The sequence below is a fragment of the Actinia tenebrosa genome, unplaced genomic scaffold, assembly GCF_029948245.1.
Source record: "Actinia tenebrosa isolate PJP-AT-01 unplaced genomic scaffold, QUT_ActTen_1.0 PGA_scaffold8__29_contigs__length_14323225, whole genome shotgun sequence".
Classification (NCBI taxonomy): domain Eukaryota; kingdom Metazoa; phylum Cnidaria; class Anthozoa; order Actiniaria; family Actiniidae; genus Actinia; species Actinia tenebrosa.
In genome coordinates this window covers 1,774,514-1,802,307 of record NW_028292585.1, presented here as the reverse complement: position 1 = coordinate 1,802,307, position 27,794 = coordinate 1,774,514, and the positions used below count along the sequence as shown (strand labels likewise).

Below are 27,794 nucleotides of genomic sequence, written 5' to 3'. Positions count from 1 at the left end.
TGTATTTATCCCGTATACTTTTGAAGCCGAACCGTGCCTTGCAAAGCAGGCGTTTCTGGTGGTTTTGGGAAAAACTAACTGGGGAACGTCTTTAGAACCGAGCGAAAATCGAAACCGAGCAAACAAGAGAGTTACGTCCCCATTTTCTCTTTTCGCGGGCCTTCGGTCGAAACAGGAACCCCAAAACACCGATTCTTCCTCAAACCCATCATTAAAACTCATCGTAGTGATAAGTTTGGCATTAGTGCCAGGTACGAGGAAGGAGTGGTCGCCCCTTCGCAGAGGTGACCATGGCAACCGGGCCACAGTCCACCGCTCACATTCATAATACTTTCTCGCCAGGAGATGTTCACACAACGACGGTCAAATGCAAATGAAGCGTAATGAAACTTTTAACCCACAATGCTTCACGCGACTTGATCACCCTCCTCTGCGTCATACCTTAGGAGGTGGAGATACTTACCATCACACCCTAGTCCTCTGACTGAGAGGTGGAGGGGGGGGGGGGGGGGAGAAATATTATTTGCCGCTTGCTCAAACAACAACACAATGACAAAGCTGCCACACTGCAAACCCTGCCAATACCCCTGAACCATCAAGAGGTCCCCCCCCCCCCCTCCCCACGCTGTTCGGTGGTTAACCGCTGACCGATTAGACTCGGTTTTAACTTTGCCTAAATTACATTCAGGCTTAAAAAGAACGACTGCTCTGCAGGCTACCGCAACGATTGCTATCCGGTATAGTGTGGACATAGCCTAACACATCACTATAGTAAAGTCCATTTGGCACCTTTTTGACATGCACATGGCATATAGCGACAACTATATACCTTAACATCAGGATCAACGATATATTGTAAACAAAAATAAAAATTTTTATGAACATGGATTGACTATTCTATTTCCAATAATTTGTGAATAAATTACTAATAAACATATATTTCAATCGAAAGTTTTTTCAACTCGAAAAGGATATAGGTTTCAAGTTGATAGACGAATGTAAATATCAATCAATCTTTGGTTTATTTGAAATAAAGGGATTAAATGGACATTGTTTAGTTCAAAAAAACTAATGAATGTTTAAAAGAAACCTCGCATAAATTGGTGAGTTAGTATTTAAAGAATTTGGTAGAGTAATCGAGCTAGTACACTACTTTCACGTGGGAATTTAGATTTTAAAAGGACGTTGTTCAAAACATCGTGGAAAAATAGGTCAAGACAGCGCTACCACAGTGAAGACAAGATTATTCAAGGCAAGTAATTCTTTAGTATTATATGTTTAGAAACTTTTGATTAAGCAATAAGTACACTAAATAAACCTACTGAAACCCATTAACTAAACCCTGAACTTATTACAATACGAAAAGTTTAACTAGAAAGTTTAATTTGAATTTATGCTTGCCATCTCTGAACCATTTAGGCTAAATCAACTAAGAACTATCAAGATATATTTTCAATATCGACTCAGAGGATTTAAATTAATTTCCCCCATTGAAACCAGATACTGTCATCACTGAACTGCTTTATCTATCGAGTAATACTGCAATTTTCATAAACATGCGAACTCTGTCTTTGTCTCGGAGCTGTGCGCTGGAATTTGTTATTTCGCTGCCTACAGTCAAAAATATGAAAGATACCGACTGATTAGGTTTGATTGACGGCAGCAAAAAAAAATTTCAGCGTGCAGCTCGCAGACACAGTCTTCGCATGTTTATGAAAATCGCAGTAAACGGAAAATATGGTGTTTTAAAACAAGGCATTATTGGCAACTGGTAGCCCTAAAACATTTCGAAATAATACAAGTGCCAAACCGTCGATGAATAAGGCTCCCAATGTGTGGGTGCCCTCGACCTTTCAAAGGTTTTTTGGGGGTTAAATAAAGCTTAAACAATTCAAAAAAATCTCATTCATCTAACTAATCCCCTACATGACATATTGACGAAGTATTTTCGTTTTGTTGCATGATATATAATAGGATCTAAAATGATATATAATAGGATCTAAAATCGTTTTAGACCTTTTCATTTGACTTGGGGCCAGTGACAAACGTTTTGGCAAAAATTTGACCTTGTTTGCTTAAGTTTTTGTAATTTTGTTGATGTTTAGGTGTTATTGCCTCTAATTTATCAGCCAAACTTTAAGTCTTTCTGCCTTTCTTTTGCCAAAACAAACATTCAAGAAATAGAATATATTAAAAGAATATTGGAAAGTTTTAAGAGAACTTTGTTACCTTTTTCCTCTCATTCCATATCAATAAAAGGCGTTTGGGAAGCGCTTTTCTCCAGTTTCATTGTACGAAATCTCAGGATCCTGTACCAACTTTATTCTGCATTATTTCCTCGCAGGCTGAGCTCCTTTGAAGTTCAGGGTACAAAGAAGATGTCTAACCGTTCAACGCGATCCAGAAACCAAGACAAAGCTGCTTCTCTCAAAAGACAGCTACTGAATTCTCGACAACTTTTCGAAGATAAGGAATTTCCTCCTAATGAAAGAAGTCTTGCTTTTAGTAGAAGAGAAACAAGAAGACTGGTTTGGAAACGACCTCAAGTAAGCATGTTAAATTTGTACCTCGATTCATAGCTTTTAAACCGGAAGGATTTTTCAAAGAAAGAAAGTTGGCAAAAAAAACGCAGGCGAATAAAATAAACTGATACTTTGTCTTCGTCATCGCTTCGGGTCCCAGAAAATTCGAACTTCCGGATACGATTTCTTTCCGAAAATTTGGGCGGGAAAGGAAACTCGCGGCTCGACTTTATTTTTCGCGCCAAAAAGGAAAAAAAAAAAAAAAACCAAGCCGGAAGTTAAATTACCAGAAGCACTTCCACAAGCAGGTCTTTAATTCCGGTCAAACTTATTTACTCCTACTTTTTTATTTCAGGAAATTAGTAAATCCCCAAACTTCTTTTCTCAAGGAGTCGAAATATCCGATGTCGCTCAAGAAACAATTCGTAATTGCTGGTTTGTGGCTGCTTTGGCAGATCTAACCATGAATCCTTCCCTCTTTGACCAAGTCTGTCCGAGAAACCAGTCGTTTGAGAAGGGTTCGTACTGTGGCTTCTTCCACTTTAATTTCTGGCGTTTTGGCGAATGGAAGGAAGTAATCATTGACGATTATTTGCTGACTTTAAATGGAAGATTATACTTTACTCATTCAAGTGATTCTAATGAGTTTTGGAGTGCACTTCTTGAAAAAGCTTATGCGAAGTAAGTACGAATCTGCAAACTGAGTTCTCAGCATCATCATACTCAGAGCTTGTGATTTTTCTAGCCTTCTTGTCTTCGCCAAAGCAACATTGGGTACTGTACAGATCCAATAATAGTTAGAATGAGTGTCACCAATACTTTTTCCCCTTTGTTTGTATGTTGTTATTATTTTTGATTGTCGATTCTTGTGGTGGACAAATTTGGTCGTAATAATTTCCCATTTCAGACTATGTGTCATTTTCCCAGTTAAAAATCAATAGCTGGCAAACTACCGAAGGAATAGAGTATCCCTAGAGTATCATTTCTTTGTTTGACGGTTTTGCATGAGAAGACACATGAATATGGATGCAACTCAAACAAAGAATCTTATTCTCAAGAGAATAACACGTGGTCTGAAATAGAAAAACATTACGCTTGAGCTAAAGAGGTCTAGCATACTCAAGGGAATGACATGTGGTCTCAGATGATAAAACATTGTACCCAAGCTAAATCGGTATGTATGGAATGGATATAGATTAAAAGTTTTAACAAGGTGAAGGTCAACCAATGGATTTTCTCCCTAGGGTGTGTGGATCATACGAGGCAATGGGTCTTGGACGAATCAGCGAAGCGCTGCAAGACTTTACTGGTGGTGTAATAGAGATTATAGATGTTAATGAACAAAACCGGTCGAACCTGTTTAATATCATATCAAAAGCTCATGAAAGACAATCTCTGATGGGATGCAGCATTGAGGTAATCAGTTTGATAATGATGTGATGACGATGATGATGATGTTGACGAAATGACGGTATGATTAAGATGATGACGATGATGATGATATTAATGATATTGATGATGATAATGATGATAATTGTGTTGATGATGATGATGATGCTACGATGGTTATGACGATGATACTATTATTGATTATGATGATGATGTTGTCGTTTGTGTCTCTTCCAGTCACAAAGCCTCTCCAATTCAGGCGTTGAAGGTTACCTTGATAACGGGCTTATAACTAAGCATGCTTACTCCATCACTGGAGTGACCAAGGTATTTCAAATCAATAAGAAAATGGCTAAATTTAACAGTTTATATTTCTTGGCTTTATAGTAAAAAGCTGTGGTCTATTGTTTTCAGGTTTCTTTAACCTGTATTCGAGGAAGACCGGATGTAGAACTGCTACGGATAAGAAACCCCCATGCTAATGAAGCTGAATGGAAGGGAGCCTGGTCAGACAGGTTGGTGTTTTAAATGAATGAAAAGATGGAGGAAATGGAATGGGAAATGAGCAATGAGAGATGGATGGATGGATGGATGGATGGATGGATGGATGGATGGATGGATGGATGGATGGATGGATGGATGGATGGATGGATGGATGGATGAATGCATCGATGGATCGATGGATGAATAGATGGATGGGTGAATCGATGGATCGATGGATGAATGGATGAATGGACAATGAACCGATTAATGGATAGAAGGAAGGAAGAAAACGGATGATATGTAATAAAATATATAATTAATCATTATTTTTAGGTCTTCTGAGTGGAGCATGCTGTCGTCCAAAGAAAGAGAACGATTGAAACTAAACTTTGATGATGATGGAGAATTCTGGTAAGGCACTCAGTACTACTTAATCCACCCAACAAACCCAATGCCCCTTGCCTGGTCTCACAAGATCTCAAATATCATTATTATCATTGTCTTTATCAAGGATGTCAGCTGATGATTTTTCAAGGAACTTTTCTCGTCTTGAGATTTGCATGCTGACTCCAGACTCCATACTTGACAATGAGAAAAAACAGTGGCAGATGAAAAAAGAAACTGGTCGATGGCAGAAAGGAGTCAGTGCTGGAGGTTGTAGGAATTTTATTGAAACGTTCCACACAAACCCTCAGTTCAGGTAAACACAGCCATTGATTAGGCGGCCAATAGATCGAATTAAAACTTAGAAGTTTTTGTATTTGTTTATATATTGCAATCCAGAATAAAGCTTCAAGACCCCGATGATAATGGTGGTGAAGTCACTTGCTCTATCGTGGTTTCTCTCATGCGAGTCGACCATAAAATCCGTAGCAACATAACGACACGCCCAGCTATAGGATTTGCTGTTTATGAGGTGAGTGAGTAATTCAAAGCGATATCAAAGTCGCTCTGTAGTGGCGTTCATCTTGAGACACGCCGTGTTCCTCCCATTTTTATCTTTCCCATTTTCCACTTCCTTTTCCCCCTTCCCTTTCATATTTTCTCGCTCCCCTATCCTCCTTCATTCAACTTGTCATATTCGAAAGGATATGAGAAAAGATGTCATTCCAACGATGACATTATCTGATTTTTCCTGTCTTCATTTCTTGACTTTTTTGACCTTTACATTTTGTCGTAGATCCCATCGGAAGATCAACATCACGACCGCTTCGACCGAGAGTTCTTCCAGCATAATAAAGCGGTTGCTATGACAACGTCATTTAGCAAGTTGCGCGATATCACATGTCGCTATAATTTCTCTCCTGGTGATTACCTCATAGTACCATCAACCTTCGAGAGAAACCAAGACCTTGAATTTTTGCTCAGAATATTTTCCGAGAAACGACATGAAGCCAGGTGAATTTTGGCGTGGTGTGGTGAGGTGCTATATTGTGTTATGCAGTTTTTGTGATTGTGTGTGTAGTGTGGTGTGGTGTGGTGTGGTTTGGTTTGGTGTGATGTGGTTTGGGGTGGTGTTTTGCGCAGTATGTGTGACGTATGGTGTTGTGCAGCCTAGCGTGATGCGAGGAGTGGTATGGCAATGTTGTGAGGTTATTGCGGTGCGGCGTGGTGTAATCTTGTGGTACGCTGTGGTATGATGAGGTGCGATGGGTGCGGTTGGTATAGTATGATATGGTATATGAACGTGTGTTATAGAGCGTTGGGGTGCGGCATTGTATGATGAGATAAGCTGCTGTGTGCCATGCCGTGCCGTGCGATGGTGCACGGGAGAGCCATTACTTGATATATAGAAGTCATATTTTTTCTTATTTCACAGGGAAATTGATCAGCCGACTAAGATGAACTTTGTTCCAAAGGTACAAATAATAAAACTTTAATTTTACATTAGTCCTCTTATTTTATTCAGTTTTGTTGTTGTTTTTTGTTTCGTCGTGTCGTAGGTCGTAATAACGCAACAAGATGCCAGTCAGATTGATACCCAGTTTTGGGATGACTTCCATCGAGCTGCGGGAGAGGTAGGGGCTGTTCGACTTATTTCGAGGAAGAAATTTTTTGTCGAATTTTCAAGTTTTGAAAGAGTATAGACAATCTTTATATTCACCAAAGACATGCTCAACCTCTAAAATTTGATTTAAGATTCTAAATTCTGAATTTTTGAAAATTTTTCATTTTGGAAAATCTGGAACCGTATCAATTGGATTGGACTGGACGTCGGACCGTGGATCGCAAAAAGGTTTTTACGCCGAATTTGCGACTTTTTTCCTGTAATTTTGATCTTCATGTTCATTACTAGTGATTTGATGCTGAAATTTTGCACAAAAAATATTTATTAATTATTTTTTTGTTGTCATAATTGAAAATTTTATATTTTTTGGAAATCGCAGACTTTTGTTTCTTGTCTGACTATCCACCAACAGACACTTTTGCACTTTTTAGACTTTCAAGTGTTACCAAGGTTTATTGAATATGGTGAAGACGCATTGATATTTTGTGAGGTTTACGGTTTCCACTTGTCGTTGAATGAATGTAGACATTCAAACACCTTTAGACCACCATTTGTGCTTGTATGAGATTAACGATTGTTGATATGATTGTTTCTTTATTTAAGGACGGGGAAGTTGATCAATATGAGCTGCAAGATATCCTATCTAGAACATACAGACAAGGTAAAATAGACCTTTTTGCCTTAGGCGCATTGTTTTCTCATTTCAGACCACATTCGAATTCCCTGGAGTATCATTTCTTTGTTTAACGGTTGTGCACGAGAAGACAAGGCAGAAAAACGACAAGCCCGCTACTTTCGCGATTTTTTTATTTAACTGAAATTAATACTCCAAATTTTTAAGTGTTTCATTTGTGTCACTGCTGCTCGAAACTTGTGACGAAATATTGTCGAATTAAAGTAAATCTACTTATCATTAATCACGAAAATGTCAGTTTTCTGCTGATCAAAATATCACCTCGCCCAAAGTACACGGCTTCATATCTCAAATATGCATTCAATAAATTTTGATCGCATTTGAAATTTTGCTATTTGGCTCCAAAAGAACGTGTTTACAAGATATTGAGCTTAAAACGTAAAGCTGTCCTTATGGCGAAAGGCCAAAAACCGTTTTTCTGCCCTGTCGCACGAGAAGACACATGAATATGGATACCAATCAAACAAAGATTTTTATTTTCAAGAGAATGACTATAAGGCACTTTGGCTGATGAAATATAAAAAAATTACACCCAGGCAAAGATATAAGCTTAGGAGTCCATTTTAATGAACAAACTTCAGAAATCCATAACTATTGTATTTTGACTTTCTTCTGTTTGTTTTTATCTCTGTAGAGCTCAACAACAATCAATTTTGCCTGGAGGCTTGCAGGTAATGTCATTTATAACTGTTAGTATAATATTAATAACATTGCTAATCTTAGGTAAAAAGTGATGACGATATTTAGTATGGTAAACGGACACGAGTGAAAAACGTCTGCGCATGCGCCCGTCCGTATGCAAATTAGTCTAAAGGTCTTGATGCTATTTGTAAAAATAATGTAAATTTGACTTTCAAACATGTCTGAGAAATAGCGCAGCGCAGCCGTGACGTCATAAAAACGGAGACAAAGCCGAAATTCGGACAAACAAACTTACAAGTTTACTTTCAGCAGATAATTTTCACAGCCGATCGCAGTTGATCTTAGTTTACATGGGTCATTATTGTAGCTTTAAGTAAAAATAATAAAATCGGTTCGTATAATCCTCGTAGCGGTTAAACAGAATGCAATGTTTGTCCGAATCTTTAAGCTATTTTTAGAATCAGTGCGCTGCGATATTGAACTCACAAAATACCAAAACTTAGTGTCCATGCTTGAAACGTAAGGCTAATTCTTTCACATTAGTTTGTTAATACAATATCTTGGGTTTTCAAAAGTATACTCGTGAACATTTTGGTATACTCGGAGAAAACAAACATTTATTTTATCACTCCAACTCTTCTAAATTCTAAGAAAACGTGCTGAAATGCACGCATGCGCAAACGTTTTTCTCTGGTGTCGTGTAAATGTCCTGATTTCACGTGCGATGTTGCGCGCAAACACGAAATCGGTGTGTGTCTATAGACGCGTTTACACGGAGCAATTTCCACTGCAACTTGTCTCGCAATAGCGTTGCGAGACAAGTTGCAACGGAGACGCAATTGTTGCCAAAAGTAGAAATGAATTCTGTGAATTTTTGCAACGATTGCTGCAATTTGTCTCGAAACATTTTTTTTCCAAATTGCACTGCAGGTAACACGCTGCAATGCTCCATGCAACTTGTGTCGCAATTCCGTTCCGAGACACTGAGTTGCAGATAAAATTGCTCCGAGTAATCGGGCCTTTAATCTGCTGCGCGCATGGATAATGAAAGGACTGGATTGAAAACTTCTGGTCAATTGAGCTTCGAGCGCGCTGATTGGTCAATACCTTATTTCATTATCCATGCTGATCATCATAATAATCATAATCATCATCATCATCATCATCATCACCATCAACATCATGATCATCATTAGTATTATTATTAATGCTCATGCTATTTTTTCAGGAGCATGATCTCCATGTTCGACGTATCCTTTTATAATTTACTCTGTTAAAGATAGTCAACACCCATGCATCAATAGGTCAACAACCCCCACCCCTCCCCCTCTACACCTGTCGTGAAATTTTATTAATATTAATCTACTGGGGATAAAGCCGCAAAGGGATGGCAGCCATGTTGGTGTATACAAATTCCAATTCCATCTGTGAGTAAGACGTGAACGGGCTTTGATCAGCCTAGTGGTTGTTTCAGATTCGGAAGCCGAAGTTTTTTTAATAAAAATAGTAGAAGGTAACAATAACTTCTTACGGCTAATATAGCTATTCACCAATAGCAACATGGTGGCCATGACGTCACGCGATACCAAGAACAGACTCAAGGGATTTCTATAGCGATATTCACTGAATACGTTTTACCTTGGGCGCAATGTTTTCCCATTGCAGACCACGTGTACTTCCCTAGAGTATCATTTCTTTGTTCAAGATGAATATGGATACTACTCAAGCAAAGCATCTTATTCTCGAGAGAATGACACGTGGTCTGAAATGGCAAAAACATTACGCCCAAGGTAAAGAAGTCTATTCCAAGCGGAACGAGTTCGTGACCAGACTTTGTCAAATAATGAATATAAAATGAACTTGTTTGGCTGACTTAACTCAGATTTCTAGACGGATCGATCTGGTGCCCTGGGTTACAATGAATTTCGTGCTTTAAGAATACTTTTGTTCAAATGGGAGGTAACTATATCCAAGAATCTTTCGTTTTATCAATCTAGAATATTTTGAGATGAACCTACTGCTCACTCTTTCCACGTGTCCTTGAATCTAATCGACATTACTGTATCTCCTCAAGCGGTACGTACCGATCGGTGACATAACTCAAGGGAATAGACTTGGAACGGATATCTATACTTAATAAATTGAAATTCTATTAAAAAATGGCATTTTTTCAAGAATTCTAAATATCTACAGAAACAGTTTCATACGTATGACAGAGATGACAGCGGAGATATGAATTTCTTTGAGCTTCGTAACGCTTTGAAAGGCCTTGGTGAGTTCCTTTGACTTCCTAACCTTTTGTATTCTCCATTTTTGCTGAATCTGGCCTGCGTTTCTTCTGGTCACTTTCCTCCTGTGCTGCTGACCAATTGCAAGCTCAAAGGAAAAAAAGGCGTTTTCCCGCCAATTTCCCGCGCATGCGCAGAACATTTTAAACCAGTGCCCAATATTTCTTTTTTAGGGTATCAGTTGAGCAACGCAGCTCTCAGTTCTGTAGTTCTTCGCTACCACAACAAGAAGGGAACGATCTCGTTCGACACCTTCATACAAATAGTAGTACGAGTAATTGTTATGTTTGGTAAGGAATAATATCTTTTAATATCAAGTATGCATTGTTTACTCTTTCTCCCTTTTGGCAAATATTGATTGTTCCAAAAAAAAAATGTATCATTGAAATTAACTTCACTGGATAGTCTGTATGTAACATAGATTATAAGTTTTAGTACCCAATTCAAGACTTGAATATAGAGTTTCGCGCGCTGTGATAGGTCTAGTGACCAGTTATTATGAGACGATATTCATTGACATCTGAGCGGAAGTAAAATCGCCAAAGCGGAAGCAATAACGATGTTTTTCAGTATCCTGAATTTCGTCCTTTCTCCAATATTCAAGTTTAAAATTAGCCTTAGACTATTCGTTGATAATCACTGACTGATCATGAGCTTGATGCATTTACATATTTGGTTTCATTACAGACACGTTTCAAAAGAACAGCACAGATTCCAGGTCCCCCAAGAAAGCAACTTTCACATTGGATCAGGTAAATCGGGATACTCCCAATTTACATTATTTTGATCGTCCACTTTGGCCTCCCCTTCCCTCTCGTCCCCAGTTCCCTCATCCTCCTCCGCGACCAGAAAGAATCAAGACGCTGCTGAACCAATGGCGGCGCTTAATTAATCTAGTGCCTATCATTTTATAACGCTATACCTTCAAGGTCCAATTAACTGAACGAAATTTTCTCGCACCTACATTTTCGCAAAGTCGTACAAAACCTTTTCTAAAATAACTCGCGTTCACTTATTTTGTTTGCACTATATATCAACTTGATAGTAATACCTTTGTTTCTGACTTAAAACGGTATTAACTAAATACTATTCTAAATATATAACTTTTTATAAATTTTTTTCTCATTTAGTTTATCGATGCAACACTGACAGTATGACGTAGTGTTCACGTGATACCTGCATGGATCGGTCGCTATAGCAACAAGAATAGCTCCATGATGGAAAATATGACAGATAACAGAAGATGACAAGCTCTATGTAAATCAAGTGTTGGTTATTTTTGGGAAATATGCATTTCAATTAATCTGTGATTTAAAGGATTTTGTTATATCTGTGAAATCTTTTTGGTTGAGAATTTATTGAATTATTGGTACTCAATGGTTTAAAAATTAATATTTTAAAATATTTTTTTACTAGTAATACTTTTTCTTTTGTTATTTAAAAAACAATTTATCACTATTGTTATTCTTATAATTTTTATCATCATGTGTTCAAAAATCTAAAATACCTTTAAGATATTTTGAATGCAAAAAAGAATCAATAAGTAAAAATGGGAAATGAAATTTGGAAAATGATAATTAAACAGGAATGGGATCTAATCATTTTTTCTTCACTTTTTTAAGTTACTCTTATAATCTTAACTTTGCATATCAAACACATTAATAATTCATGAGGAAAACACAACAGAAATCACGAATGTGAAGAGCGTTGTAAATCTGATACAAAACTGTGTTCATTTGCATGAACTTTAAGTTGTATTTTCTTGGCCAGATTCACTTTAATTTTGAAAATTTTAGTGAAACACAAAGGAACTAACCTAGACGTTTGACAAGCAATCTACAGTCTTTGTGTCCATGTTGTATCCGATATACAAACTCTTGGCTACGCCTTGAGTTTGCATATCTGATACAACACAGCCACTCATACTGTATATATTACATGGAAACGTTTGCATTATACAGCTATTTCAAAAAAGGTTGGCGAAGGTTTTGCTGCATGCCTCTTACCAAGCCCAAATTGCCCTACGGGTAATGTGAATATCAGAGAAAGGCTTCAAGAACTTGGAATTTTACCAAACATTGTCTGCACACTTTTCCAGTATATTGTCTTCTGTGTTGATATTATTTACATATGAATATAAAACATTTCAAGCTTGAAAAACAACATGCAGTGCAACATTCACCAAGCTTTTTTGAAGCCGAATATAAAAAGACAAGAAAAAGTCAGTCAGCTTTGAAGGGTATTTATATTTACACCTTGTAAGTAATAATTGAAGTACATTACATTAGCTAGGTTACAATTAACATAAAAATTAAGAATATACAAAAAATTACTAAATATGCTATTCATAGAACTTTGGTAAAAAGGATATTTCCAAGGTTTAGCTGTCAACAGGGAGCACAGAAATTCATAGACAGCTCTTGAAAGATGTTTTATGGACACAAATGGACAGTCAGTCACCTCACAAGTGCTTGACTGACACATGGACAGCCAGACACCTCTTTACAAGTGCTTGACTGACACATGTACAGCCAGACACCTCCTTACAAGTGCTTGACTGACACATGGACAGCCAGACACCTCTTTACAAGTGCTTGACTGACACATGTACAGCCAGACACCTCTTTACAAGTGCTTGACTGACACATGTACAGCCAGACACCTCCTTACAAGTGCTTGACTGACACATGTACAGCCAGAAACCTCCTTACAAGTGCTTGACTGACACATGGACAGCCAGACACCTCCTTACAAGTGCTTGACTGACACATGTACAGCCAGAAACCTCCTTACAAGTGCTTGGCTGACACATGGACAGCCAGACACCTCCTTACAAGTGCTTGACTGACACATGGACAATCAGACACCTCCTCACAAGTGCTTGAGTGACACATGGACAGCCATCCAGCTCAATAGAGAAAAGATTATAACTTGAACTGCATGACTGACACTGCTGTGTAGACTTTTATAACAATAATGTAACTAATCTGGTAATCATTTAAATGTAGTCCTAAATTCAATTTCGCTTGCTTGGCTGTCAAAGCTTACTGTTCTGTATGGACACATGAAAAAAAGCACTTTATGGGCATCATAAAGCAAATAGCAACTATTTCGAATTCAGGAGAAAAGAAAAGAATGATAAAAAACCTTTTTTTTGTTGACTTTCAAAGTGTACTGCAATGTCAAAAATATTGAAGCAATATGCTTACTACTTAAATGGGGTAAAGTATTGGTATTGGAAATACCAATATTTTCTTCATGTTCAAGAAAAAATGTTCATGGGTCATACAGAATTCGCATACTTCCTGGAAATATCCACACATTCTCCAAAGGAGGAAGAATGGAAATTCGGCCATTTTTTTCATAATCAGCTGGACAACTAGATAAACTTCCAGTCATCTGGGTCCGTTCTTTGTTTCTAGTAACTGAATTTTCAATGGTTTGGATAAATCAAAAATTAATTATGAAAATAAGAGGATTTGATTCGGGAATACTTTCTTTTTTTCAGAAAATCTTACGTTTTTTTGGAAACTGATTATATCAGTTATCCCTTTTCCAAGAGGGAAGAATGGTTATTTCCTTCCTGGAACTACATGTTTTAAAGAAGTAAATGTTTCTTTTTCAACACTTTTTATCGAAAGTGTATCAAAAGTAAATATAAATAAAGCAACACAGAATTATGGGAAATAAGCTGTTTACGAGATACAAGTACAAGTCGCAAAGAATGCATTCTTATAAAAACACATTCACATTTTAACTAGCCTACAAACTCAGCTTGTGTTGAAATTTGATTTTAGATTTATACTTTGCATCTGAATTTATAGGCGAGTTTTTATAGACAAAGTAAAACAGAAGACAATAACGTTACAGAGAATGAGTAGCTGTCTTAAGAGTTCCTTCCCTCCCCCCCCTTTTTTTTTGCAACAATTGCAGTAGTCGCTTCATGTTGCATAGCACTGTATGCACATTCTTACATTGAAGCAGCATGTCCTTGCTTGTTCTTGCCTGATGGAATTAGACTATAAATAAATAATACAGAGCTAGAGTCTTCTGTTGTACAAAATCAAACATCTACAACCATTTTCTTGTGAACGTCCATGTTTCCAACAATCTGAAAAAGAAATTAATTCCGGTTAAAAATGGGAACCAGTTTGATTCATCTCAATTATCATAATGGTTGTTACAACATCATGGCTTTTAATGTAACTTTGAAATGGCTTTTATGTTCAGGCATTGTGATTGGCTGCCGCTCTAATTTTTTTGATTGACTCAGAGAGAAAACCAATCAAGTGTCATAAGGACTGCTAGAGGTGAAACATATGGTCACTGTATTTGCATTGCAATTGGATTATATATTTCTACTGCTTTTTGATTGGTTAAGAGAGAAAGCCAATCGAGTGTCAGTAACGTATTGAATCATACATTTTCATTACAGCAATACTGTTAATGAAATCGCCTATTATCCTATTTTCATAATCCTGCAAACCCAGACAAACAGTTAAGGATAATTCCAGAAATATTGGTTTTTGGTTTCTTATCAATGAAATATTCTATGGTCTGAATTAGTAATCTTTTATGGTAATGTAAACTGTTTTTGCTACCCAACGAAAAAGCTGAACATTGTGACTGTGGCTGTGATGTTAAATTTAAATTTTTACTTACAGCACAAAATTCACTAAAGCAGATTTTGCCGTCACCATCTTTGTCAGCATTTAGTATTGTCTTATCTACTATCTGCTGGAGCTGTGTTTCTTTCAAATTATTACCAACCATCATTTTCAAGACTTGGAATAATTCTCCATTAGAAATCAATCCATCGTTATCCATGTCATAAATCCTAAAAGCAACTGGAACATTCCAATGAAAATATAGAGGTTATTGACTGGCCAGAAGGTCTTAAATATATGGACTGTTAGGCTGAGGTCCTTTTTCAAGAGAGAGAGCATCCTTTTCCCCTTTCTGGACCCACTTTAGAATGTTAAATACTTCTTTTTTTCCAAATTAATTTTTATCTGGTTTGAAATTATTTTTCTGTTGTTTAGCAATTCATCATCCCAGGTTTCGTGTAACCAATCAGAAAACATGATTTTTAGTATACTGGACTGCAAAAATAAATGGCTCCAATAAAACATAGTCTGGAATTAAAAGATTTAGTTCGCATTTTTTGTAATAGCCTTACATCTGAGATTACTTTGAAAGGGGTTTTTACAGTAGAAACATGGTTCATTAGTTTCACAAGCAAATTGGCAAAATGGTTGTTGATTTTCCATTTAGCTGGTAGAAAATAAACCTTGCATGTTTTGAACGTTAAAATTTATTAACTTCCATTGTTATTTTTTACTTTTTTGTTTTTTTCCCATCATCCTCATATCTACGATATTTGTGATTTTCCAAGAAAGAAAAGAAAGAACCAGAAGTAATATATTTTTGCTCCTAACTTTGAAACCCACTTAAGAATTTTTTTAGCTTCCAATTTTCAAAATTAAGTTCAAACCATGAAAAATGCAAGAACTTGTGAGATTTGCCAATAAATTAGTATAGATTATAGCCTCTTCTGCTGGCACCTTCACCTTCATTATTATTCATGGTTTAATGCAGCCACCAAACTTAGAACAGACAGTGTCTAGTCTATTCAGTGTTTCTCATTGCACATGTATTAATTCAGCTGTCAAGGAAAAATTTAACAAATTATAAAACACTTACATTTAAGTTTTGATTCCTTGTCTCCTTTAACGCTAAACTGAGAAACTCCTTCTATAAATTCTGGGGAAAAAAGAAAGTGTGAACTAAATGTTCATCTTAAACTTTTTATAAATAGATCATATAACTGGATATTTTAAATAACAAAATATAGGTGGTGATGGAATAAAGACTTCAGCAGGGTGTGTCTGCACAGTTGTACATCGTTTGACAAGCTGCAAGGAATTATCAAAAACCAAATCCCCTTTGTTTAAAAAAAAACTTTGTCTCAAATTTACAATTCTGCAATCTTTATTTTGAAGCGTTTGTGAGTAATGTTGACTTATTTTAGTATAAATCCCTGATAAACACTGGAATTCTGTAGCAACCTAGGTAATAATATGACCACATTTAAATTATCTTTACTACCTATATTAGGGAAATGAAGGAACCCATTTAATTAAGACTATTGATAAGAAACATCAATATTATAACTACAAGCAAAGAAAATAATAAAAATTTTCACTTGAAATAATAGATTAGTTGTCAAAAATAAAAACTATCGCTAACAAATTATTTAAAATTTTCATCTTGAATCAATTTAAGATAAGATGTTTTGAAGTTGGATATTTTTTTCACTAATTCAAGACTGTTATTAACAGAGTTTCTGGTGATCAATAATTAACATTGTGGGAGACCATTCAAAGTATATAACAGAAAATTAAAGGCCTTGATGGAAAGATGATTGTGAAAGTGAAGAGAGAAGACACCCTTTTAAGAGGCTGTGCACGTAAAAACCGACCGGTGGGGTCGGACTCAAAAAATCGATTTCCCTGATTTTTTGCTCATTTGTAGGGTTTTACCATAGAATAACCAGAATGTATTTTTTATGTTTTCATTGTTTTTATTTCCCAAGAAAATGAGCTCCAAAGTTCGACCCAGCTTGGAGGCTCAAATTAGCATCAATACAAGGGCTTCAAAACTCGTTGCGGAGCAAGGTTTTCTTCTTACATTATGAACAAATAAGCCAAGAAAACTTTATATCAATCATATGAGAACGATTTTGTGCAAAAATATTGACCTTTTTCTCGATAACGAATTTCTGGCAAATTTTTGAACACAGTTTACTCGGCTCAACCTGGTTTTACCACTGGTCTTTAAATCGGAATATTTTAAAAGTGGCAAAGTTTCAAACCTAAAATTATACCAATTCTGATAGATCTAGCCCTATATTTCAACTTTATTGGAAAAAATTTGTCGGACAATGCAAAACGACTTTGCGAGGTTTCATTAAAGTTACTATATTTTGATCGTTTATTTAGCTGCCGAATCACTTCCGGTCTGTGAGTAAAATACAACAATTTACATATTTTGATCTCAAAAACAAGACAAAGTCACGAATAAATAAATTGTTTTGAGTGAATAAATAAAAAAGATAACTTAGGAAGAGAAATTGCCAAAGAATTACGCATTAGGCCTTCAATGACAGAAATTATAAACACTCACTGGCGAGACCACTGCCGTGATCCATTCTCCGTTGTATAAAAATCTCTCTCGACTACCACATCGCGAAGCAATTCCATAATAAAAAAAGGATAAATTTTGCCAGGAAAACATACGAAGTACTGAAATAGTAGCAGTAGCAAGTTAAAGTTAAAGCATGAATTCGTCTTTAAAGTTAAAGCATGAACTCGTCTTTAAAAATCATTTAGAGCAATGTCTAATGGTCTCTCTGTGCAAGGCCAGCAAACAAGTCTGTCTGAAATAACTGTGCTTCTAATTATCTTGGCACCGCGCGTGCCGCGAAGCTGTAGCAAGTCAGTTCGAAAACTGCTGACCGAAGGCTGAGTTAAGGTTTTCGAAGTTTGCAATGGCGACTACATGTTCCTTCAAAAACAATACTTTTCTTAGAGACTGTGGACCATCCCATGGTCATACGGAAGTACTATTCTTAAACACATGTCGTGATGATGTAAAAGGTAATCTTCAGAGCTGTCACCTATCGCGCTCTGACTTGATAGAATATGAATTGATTTTCCAGAGGGCCGGTTTAGAAAACATATCTTCTGATGCAACAAAGACCTTCCGTGTTTGTCCTCGTCACAGATATGGACTGGGAAAGTTTTGGAGACCACCTAGATCATGCCAGTATCCAGCTCACAGTGGTTTGTCATCTATAGTCAAAGGACGCGATGTCATTGGCCAGGACATCTCGAGAGAAATTACCAACCTGTTTGGAATGACAGTTCCACTAGGATCACGTAATTATATCATTTGAATGAAATGCAGTTGTCAAACTATTGAATGCTAGTTTGTTGAATTACATGATTTACTTGCTATTTCATTAGTCGAAGTCATCTCGAATAAATTGAATTTATTATGGGACACGACTAGGTAACAGTCTACTGAGGGGTGAGGTTTTGGGAGGGGGGTGGAGGGGGTGAGTGTGAGCGTGAGGCCAGGAGTGATTGGGGAGGGGGACGACCTTATCTCAATAAGTATCTACCTAAGATTGAAATCTATTGAATTGTTCAAAATTTTGACAGGATCACTCTATCATTCATTCATAAGGGTGTAAAATAGGAATTTATTCACTTTTGGCTAGCGGCATCGGAAATATCCCTGAATCCGCCCACGAAAAGTATGAAAAAAGCGGGTAGTCTGCAGAAATTGTGACACTCATGCAGTTGTCCGGGGGGGGGGGAGGGGGGCTATGTAAGAGACTAGCATGGGAAAAAGTGGGGGGGGGGGGGGCTAATATTGGAAAATATAAGAGAATAGTATGGAAAAAGGTAAAAGGTGGGTGGGAGGGGGGCAAACCCCTCCCTCTGTGCGGCCCCTGAGTTCTTATAGAAAAATTTGCGTTTTAACAGCAATATGCTCTAGCTGTCGCAAAAAACACAAGAGAGAAGTCAAAAATCAACCCTTCCCTGCTTCTTCAGAGGATAAGAAAGAAATGTTCACCCCGGAGAAAGCAAATACCTATGTGCTACGGTAAGTTTTCGTTTGTTCGTTTGTTTTCTTTTTGAGTGTTTGTTTTTTATTTATTTATGTTTGTTTGGTTTGAAGATTACTCCTTACGTATTTACTGATCAATTTGTTAGGAATCGCCCAGGTTCACAGTATAGAGAAAGTTTTACTGGTACTGCCAACACCCATGAAAAGACGTGATCCTTGTTGGACACCTAGCAGCATGGCTGATGACGACATCTTGGAGTCAGAAGGAAATATCAACCAGAGCGTCGTAGACCAAGAGGTACTTGATTTGTACAACCAAGGTATGGCATCACTAGCATCTAAAATATGTCTAGATTTTTCACCACTGCAGTCTCGCACAAAAACCACATGGGAAGATACCAGAGAAAATCTTTGCAAGGTCTCGACTGATAACACGGCGGCAGAGGGAGCTGTTGGATTTGATTCGCTCGAGAAAATAGTAGATGATCTGGAATCTTTAGGGGCTTCAAAAACCTGGTGCTGTGACATGAAGAAGCTTCTGAATGAGTGCAAACGCTATCTAAAAACTGATTATTATCGAGTACACTGCCAGGATAGTCATTCATGTTGTCCTGATCACTGTCGTGACTACGCTCTAAGCGACGAAAAGGATAAAGCATTTAGTGCTACATGCAAGCAGACTCACAACGTTCAGTGTGACAAGTGCGACTCACTGAACTCAGTTCTGAAAGATGTCGAAAATCAAATCAAAAATCCTTCCATTTCATTTTACAGTGACGATCAGCAAGAAGACCTACTACATGACTGGAAAAAGAGTAAAGAGAGCATCTACAACTGGAAGTCCCACATACTTAGATCAATAAATCAAGAAAGTGCAAAGCAAAGGGTTCTTCAAAACCTGAAACCCAACGAGGCTTTGATAATTTTCGACTAGTGGGCAATGAAATTCCAGCAGATGAAATGTCGAGAGAAACAATCAGACTGGTATGGAAAACGTGGACTAAGTTGGCACATTAGTATCATCGTCTTGAAACCTGAAGAAAGTAGTGAAGATGTTGAAGTCCAAACGTACGCTCACCTCTTCTACAAGTGCACCCAAGACTGGTATGCTGTCCTCTCCATCATTGAAGATCTTCTTGGCTGGCTCAAGTCTAACATCCAGCCTTCAATATCTCACGTTTTCTTAAGGTCAGACGAAGCTGGTTGTTACCACAACAATTTCTTAGTTGCAGCTTTGCATGGTATCAGTGAGAGGACTGGAGTAACTATAAAGCGGTTTGATCACTCCGAACCACAAGATGGCAAGGACATGTGCGATCGCATATTATGCCCTATGAAGACGGCTGTTGGAACCTTCTGCAACGAGGGTCATGATATAAGCAATGCGAGTGACATCAGGACTGCTTTGCTCAAACGACCAGTTAAAGGAGTCTCAGCTGCCGTTTGCTCCGTTCAAGAATCAAACAAGACACTCAAGGTGAATAAGTTGGATTGCTTCAGTAAATATCACAATTTCGCCTTTGAGAAAGATGGTGTGCGTATTTGGAAATGCCATGGGATAGGATCAGGAAAGCTATAGTCTCTTATAAATCGTTGACGCAATTATCTCAAGAAGCAACGTCAAGTTGAGCAGCCATTTTTTAACATCAGTCAATCAAGAGCTCTAAAGTTGAAAGCCGAAGACCTATCAGAATCCAAAGAGACATCTCTAAACCTTCTTTGTCCACAGCCTGGATGTGAAAAACTATTTGCTACCTTTGCTGATCTGGAACTCCACATTGATGTTGGTGATCATGCTGAGAAAGAAAGGAAAGAGACAGTAAGTGTCTATGATACGATTAGAAAGAGGTGGGCGAGTAGATTCACTACCATGCAGATTGAAAGAAATAAGACGAGGCTTCAAACAAGCAGTACATTAGAAACTTGCACTCAAGTTCAGGGAACAGCAAGTAGTGTTGCGCAAGGATGGGCCCTACATAAAGTACGAGGTGGAGGAACACAATTTTCTCAAAAGGTAAGAGATTGCTACTTGACAAGCAAGTTCGACCTTGGCGAGAAAACAGGTCAGAAATGCGACGCAGACCAAGTAGCAAAGGATATGCGGAATGCAAAAACCGTTGACAACCAAAGAATGTTCAAGAGAGTTGAATGGCTGACAAAGACGCAGATCAAAGGCTTCTTTTCTCGTTTAGCTTCATCGAGGCGAAAAGGTACAAGAGTGGATGCAACACCTACCTCTGTAGAAGATGAAGAAGAGGAAATTAACGATCAGGAACGCTATGAAGTCATTGAGGAAGTGCTGGAGGAATTAGGCGTTAGACATCCTATCGTTTACGACGTTTACAATCTCTGTAAATATTACGAAGACGACCTCCTTTCTTCCTTTAATGTTAGTATGCTGCGATACATCTGCCGGCACTTTGACATTCCATTCAAGTCAAGAGATCTCAAGAAAGTTCTGTTAGAAAAAGTGGCGGGAATGGTCAAGGAGTGCTCTTGTTGCAACTGACTGCCGTTTTTTTTCTTCTTTTTTACGAATGTCTCATCTGTCAAAGATCGAAAACCTCATCAAAAGCCGCCATTGTAAAACGCCTGCAAGCATCTAGCAGGGCGGTGTCTCCATACCTCCAGTGCCGAGTCCCCGCGCGGTATGAAAAAGGTCTATTCTAATAGTTGTTCAGTACTAAAACAGTCACAAGGGCGGATCCAGGGTTTTTTGAAGGGGGGGTCTCAGGGGTAAATTTTGTGGGCAAGGGAATCCCAGTCGCATTTTTACCACAGGAAGCCCATTTGACCTCAGGAATGACAGGGGGGGCGCGACCCCCCCGACCCTCCCCCTGGATCCGCCCTTGAGTCAAGTGAGTTGCCCTAGTCGTAATAGAGCGTTTTCGTATGGCTGTGAAAAGCTCACGAAACGAACGCAGTGAAGACAGCGTTCCCAAAAATGAAAAATCAAGAATCACGTTCGCTGCAAGTCTTGGCTTTATCCAATCAAATACGGCACACATGTAAAAAAAAAAAAAAAGGCGGACACGGCCACTAAAGCGCTAAGACATGTAAGCGGTAAGGGCAAGACACAGCACTGAACCTTTCAGTAACAGTCATATGAAATATGTCCTATTGCCATTGAATGCGAACCTCAAACCTTTTGATCTCTCACTTGTCGATTTACTTAAAATTGCATTTCAACAGCACCCAATCTGGAAATTTAGTATGCTGGGATTTCCCGACCCCTAACTAACAAAAAAGAAAAAGAAATAGAAGACTGGAGGGAAAAAAATTATTCAATCTAAAATCCTACTCAAGATAAAAATGTATTATTCATAAAATTTCAGTTCTTTGTTTGACTTGATCAATAATTTTATTTATCGTTACTGCTGCATAAAGTGGATTAAGTAGAACAATATGAAAATTAAAAGCTAGTATGGACTGCTGTAAACTTCGAGGGTAAAAACGTCAAAGAAAATGCCGGTTGGCACGCACGGTGCCAAGATAATTAGAAGCACAGTTATTTCAGACAGACTTGTTTGCTGGCCTTGCACAGAGAGACCATTAGACATTGCTCTAAATGATTTTTAAAGACGAGTTCATGCTTTAACTTTAAAGACGAATTCATGCTTTAACTTTAACTTGCTACTGCTACTATTTCAGTACTTCGTATGTTTTCCTGGCAAAATTTATCCTTTTTTTATTATGGAATTGCTTCGCGATGTGGTAGTCGAGAGAGATTTTTATACAACGGAGAATGGATCACGGCAGTGGTCTCGCCAGTGAGTGTTTATAATTTCTGTCATTGAAGGCCTAATGCGTAATTCTTTGGCAATTTCTCTTCCTAAGTTATCTTTTTTATTTATTCACTCAAAACAATTTATTTATTCGTGACTTTGTCTTGTTTTTGAGATCAAAATATGTAAATTGTTGTATTTTACTCACAGACCGGAAGTGATTCGGCAGCTAAATAAACGATCAAAATATAGTAACTTTAATGAAACCTCGCAAAGTCGTTTTGCATTGTCCGACAAATTTTTTCCAATAAAGTTGAAATATAGGGCTAGATCTATCAGAATTGGTATAATTTTAGGTTTGAAACTTTGCCACTTTTAAAATATTCCGATTTAAAGACCAGTGGTAAAACCAGGTTGAGCCGAGTAAACTGTGTTCAAAAATTTGCCAGAAATTCGTTATCGAGAAAAAGGTCAATATTTTTGCACAAAATCGTTCTCATATGATTGATATAAAGTTTTCTTGGCTTATTTGTTCATAATGTAAGAAGAAAACCTTGCTCTGCAACGAGTTTTGAAGCCCTTGTATTGATGCTAATTTGAGCCTCCAAGCTGGGTCGAACTTTGGAGCTCATTTTCTTGGGAAATAAAAACAATGAAAACATAAAAAATACATTCTGGTTATTCTATGGTAAAACCCTACAAATGAGCAAAAAATCAGGGAAATCGATTTTTTGAGTCCGACCCCACCGGTCGGTTTTTACGTGCACAGCCTCTTAAGTTGTACTGTGATGTGGAATTGTGAAGCTAGTATGAATATAAAAACATTCTGGTTAATTTACAAATTATTTTCATTTTTTATTTTAAATATTTATTTTGGAAGCTAATTCAAATCAACTGGTTCCATGTTTATAAAACAAAATATCTAATCATTCATATTGCACTTAATTTTTTTACTTATAATCATTGCCTGTAGAAAATGGGAATCTTAAAATTGAGTTTTTTGACAAAACAGAGTCTGACAGAGATGTGATTCTTTTAGAATGATTTCAAATGGATTTCAAAATACTTAGGCATTAATTAAGTGACAGGCATGTTCGATTATTAATTTCTAGGAAATGTAAAGAATGAAAGGTCTCAAATGAATCAAAATGTGGGTTAAAAGTATATTTATATTGATTAATGAACATGTAATTTCAACCCATTTCTCAATTCTTTGAGTGGACTTGTATAACACATATCAGTTTGAACAAACATTGGTAAAGAGGGATTGCCTAAAACACTTCAGCATAACGGGATTTGATACTAATTATTTGCATCTGTGCATGACAGATGAAAAGAAACCTTAATATGAAGTATTGGGGAAATGGTTATCTCAAACAAACAAACAAACATATACTGTACAATATATTGTATTCTGAATTCTAGGGGAGAAAAAGAAAACCACCACAGGTTGGAAATGTAGAAAATGTTGTTTTTTTACTGTTTTTCTGGAGACACTAGTCACTGTGTTGCTGCTCACAGACCATTGAGAGTACCCATTACATAACAAGTATTTTTCTTAAAAATGTTTTTGTATTAGACTATAATATGTCTTATAAACCTCAACTTCACTTTGATGATAAAAGTGTGGTCTAATAAAGGCTGCACCACGAAAAAGCTATCGTCTTTAACAGTTATTGACTCTTTCGGCTTATTGTAATTATTACTGGTGTGGATTATACCTTAATAAACCAACCAATATTATTATGGATGTTTGTTTATATAACAATAATGAATGGTTTTAAAATAAACTGTAAGATTCAATGGCTAGTCAGAGCAGGTGAAAATGAAGCAGTCTGATTGGTTACCTCTGCAGTAAGTTGAAATCCTTAATTGAGAGCTTTAAAAATCAACTTGACCAATCTTCCCCACTGCCTAAGCCTCAAACTTGGTAAAAAAAAGCTTCTTAAATTATTATTTTGTCGATTACATGATGATATCATTGTCACCAACATGCCATAATCTTAACAGAACTATGAATAATAATGAGAAAAATAAAATATAGTAATAATAAGATAATAATAAAACTGATAATACAAATAAATGTTTAAAAAAAGTTGATGGTGATGGTGTATGTATAGCAGAGTTGGTGCCGATAATTATTATTAATCTTAATCAGCCATTTTGGAGGTTGAGGAAAAAACTGGGCCGAGCTGGCATATGGTGCATTTTGGGACTGTCTATGGAAACAAATATTCAAGATGGTCTGTCCACTTTCTCACCTAAAACAGCTCCACGAAATGAACTGCAACGCCAACTAGATAAATTGACATTATTTCTGGCAATTTCTAGACTATAGTAATCATGGTATAATGTCACAAGATAGTACATCAGAATGCATAAATTGTTCATAGTTCTATACATTATCTTCATATCCTAACATGAACAACATATGGTATGGTACTTAGAAAGTGTACAGTATATCAGGTATATCAAGGTCATCATAACAAAAACAAACATTAACCTAGTCACAACATATTAATAAAAAACCTAGTTAATCGTAAAATTATTCTTAAATACGTGATTACTGCATTTACAAGAACCAAATATGGTATGTTATCCTCACAAATGGCTGAAATTAGAATACATATCTATGGTATAAATTATATTCTTCCAGAGTATTAAGTTTTCTAATATTCACCAAAAACCATAATCGTGACAGTCAAACCAGTATCAATTTTATGGAACAGCTTTAAAGTTGCAATTTTTAAAATCCATTAACGTTTATAACATATAGGTAAATATTGGGCTGACATCCTACAAGCAAAATCAAAAATTCTACAGAATCGCTCATCTGGGAAATAAGGACAGATATTTCCTAATTGCTGTAAAATAGGTAAGGAATGCTTTCAGTTTGGTTGTGACTTGATTTATTTTGATACTCTTAAGTGATTATTAAGTTTGAATTTAGTCAAACATATTATAGATTTTAGGGAGTATACATATATACATAAGCACTATATGCTCCCAGTAAAAGTATCACTGGAAAGAGAATGATAGACATATTTTGTACTTCTATACCTCAAAAGTTAGGTAAAGATATATAGCCCAAGTTACTATGTTGTGACTACATGAAGAATAGTATAGCATAGTTTACTTCTATAACAAATGGCTACGCCTTTTTCTGTGCAATAGTTTTCCTCTTAGCATACAGTATTCAATTGAAAGGAGTGTTGATTACAATCAAAATAAAGACGATAAGCTTAAGAAAAGATTTTGTTAATAAATCAAGGCATCATGAGATCTACAGTTGTTCATCAGAAATATGGTTTACTATACTGATTGGTAGTGGTTTTAGTTTGTTAAGATTTCCCTAAATAGTTCTCAAGTCTGGACATTAGTATTAATCTATGAAGGACTATGGTAATCTTAACTCTCAGAAGACGATCTGCTCAGTAATATTGCTTCTAGTATCATCTAAACGCATTTGATATTAAGCGATTTTGCTAATAACAACAACGTGTCTGCAACATTTTGAGATGGATACACAGAAAGACCCCACAAAAATAAACAAACAATAGTTATAAAGTTGAATAGTTAACTATATTTGAACAAAACAAAGAAAACTTAGACACCAAAAACTTAGTTTTTTATTAAAAACGCTGGGTAAATGAAAGTTTGTTCTTAGTGAGGGTTAAGGAAATGACAAGAGCAGACAGGTGCAAAAACGAGAAAGTCTCTTATTTTTATCGTTTCTCAATGACGGACAAAGACAGTAAATAGTCTTCCACTTTGTGAAGGAAGTAACGCTTTTCCTTCGATTATAAACAGTTTGTTTGGTTGTGTTTAGACAGCTAAGATACGCCCAGTCCTTGGGCTATGGTTTTTCAGATTACCTTTAGGGTGAACTCTAGAAATCTTGTATTAGGTTTTTTTTTCGAGGCGGTGGGAAATTTAAAATGGCGAGAGTCTCAAATTTGGACAAAGCAGCTCATCTCAAGATGAAAATTAAACGAATCCATTGAACCATATTTAAAACTACCGTTGTCTTCCGTAAGCTTTGTAGGCATGTTGACTTACAATTATTTTATTTCTTACCTTTAAAGTCAACTTCTCCATTCCCGTCAGAGTCGAAAATATCAATGACTCTTTGGACAAGCGGGTTCTGTTGCAGTTCTGGGAGCGACATGAACTCCTCGACTGAAAGGGCACCAGAATTATCCAGATCAAGCTTTCGAAATCGTTTTCCAAGTCTCCTAATCTCATCAGCATCAACTACAGAGAACAAAGAGACGAAACACAAAGAGTTAGACTGCAAAAACGATAAGCAAACACGGTAAATTGGTTGGACTAGGGATCGCTTGTTCTTCGTTCGGCTTGCATAATTCGATCACTTAGTAAGTGCATATATCGCTTTGATCGTAGGCTTACAGTGTGTTACCATATCCGATGGTAGAGAAGCTTCGTTTCCCTGTGAAGACAAATACAGAAAAGGTTTTTAGACCATGTAAGAGCAATTCTACGCTTCCTAAGCAGCAAAAATATGAACAGCATCAGTGTAAAGTAACTTCCAAATTGACTCGTTCAGCTTGAGCATTTCTTCATCAAAATTACTTTTCTATCATTGATATTCGAGATTTGATACACACAATGCAAGATCAGTACTACAAACACTTTAAACCAAACCCAAGTAGCAACACTGTTACTAAAAATTACGAAATGTCAACAAAAAACTCTCGAAACGCGAAGCCAGAAACGACATCGCGTTTGAAGTTGAGAGCAGACAAAGTTTGGGCCAAAACACCACATCGCGAAGCAAACATTTGAACGATTAAATAAAGAGTAAAGCAGAGACATCATTGAGTCGATACGTACCATTTTGCTTCAGTTTAAACCTAGTTTAGGTGCAGGTTTTAGTGTTTAAATACAGCAATCAACAGTTTTGCTGCTGCTATAAAGCGTATGGCTTGTTTCTTGTAAGTCAAAAGCTAACAGCTCCCCCGCGGCTCACTATAATGGAGAGGGCTTGGAGATGGTTCCATCCGGGGAAGTTGGAAAAAATTACACAGTAAGCCCAACAATAAGTTTTTGAAAATATGTTTTTCTTTTTTTCTTTTTCTTTTTTCCCTTTCCTTTCTAGATTGACCCTTTAAAATTTGACTTAATCTGGCTTACTACTTTTATGAATGACATCTTTTTTATGTTACATAATTATATTTTAAGATATAAGAATCAATTTCGGACTCCATAAGTTTGTGGTATAGATTTTCTTTTTCCTTTCCTTATGTTCCTTTCAATTCCTTTCCTTTCCTTTCCTTTCCCTTCCCTTCCCTTCCTTTCCCTTCCTTTCCCTTCCTTTTCTTTCTTTATTTCTTTCTTTCATTTTTCTTTCTTTATTTATTTTCTTCCTTCTTCCTTTCATTCTTT

General features: G+C 36.8%; 2 protein-coding genes across 2 annotated transcripts; one reads left to right on the top strand and one right to left on the bottom strand.

Annotated features, from left to right (window-relative positions):
* Nucleotides 1-2,264: 2,264 nt before the first annotated feature.
* Nucleotides 2,265-10,960, top strand: LOC116289320 (calpain-9). The gene is made up of 18 exons (XM_089024104.1): nucleotides 2,265-2,546; nucleotides 2,878-3,203; nucleotides 3,767-3,938; nucleotides 4,149-4,238; nucleotides 4,326-4,426; nucleotides 4,728-4,805; nucleotides 4,906-5,094; nucleotides 5,178-5,310; nucleotides 5,575-5,792; nucleotides 6,214-6,253; nucleotides 6,338-6,412; nucleotides 7,006-7,063; nucleotides 7,731-7,767; nucleotides 8,967-8,988; nucleotides 9,629-9,697; nucleotides 9,932-10,010; nucleotides 10,200-10,316; nucleotides 10,714-10,960. The coding sequence occupies exons 1-18, from the start codon at nucleotides 2,379-2,381 to the stop codon at nucleotides 10,938-10,940; spliced, it is 2,199 nt and encodes a 732-aa protein (XP_088880230.1). The 5' UTR covers nucleotides 2,265-2,378; the 3' UTR covers nucleotides 10,941-10,960.
* Nucleotides 10,961-12,252: 1,292 nt separating this feature from the next.
* LOC116288966 (calcineurin subunit B type 1) lies at nucleotides 12,253-27,370 on the bottom strand. The gene is made up of 6 exons (XM_089024247.1): nucleotides 27,243-27,370; nucleotides 26,799-26,838; nucleotides 26,466-26,642; nucleotides 15,730-15,789; nucleotides 14,689-14,873; nucleotides 12,253-14,137 (listed from the first exon to the last, which is right to left on the bottom strand). The coding sequence occupies exons 1-6, from the start codon at nucleotides 27,243-27,245 to the stop codon at nucleotides 14,090-14,092; spliced, it is 513 nt and encodes a 170-aa protein (XP_088880373.1). The 5' UTR covers nucleotides 27,246-27,370; the 3' UTR covers nucleotides 12,253-14,089.
* Between the last annotated feature and the right edge of the window lie 424 nt (nucleotides 27,371-27,794).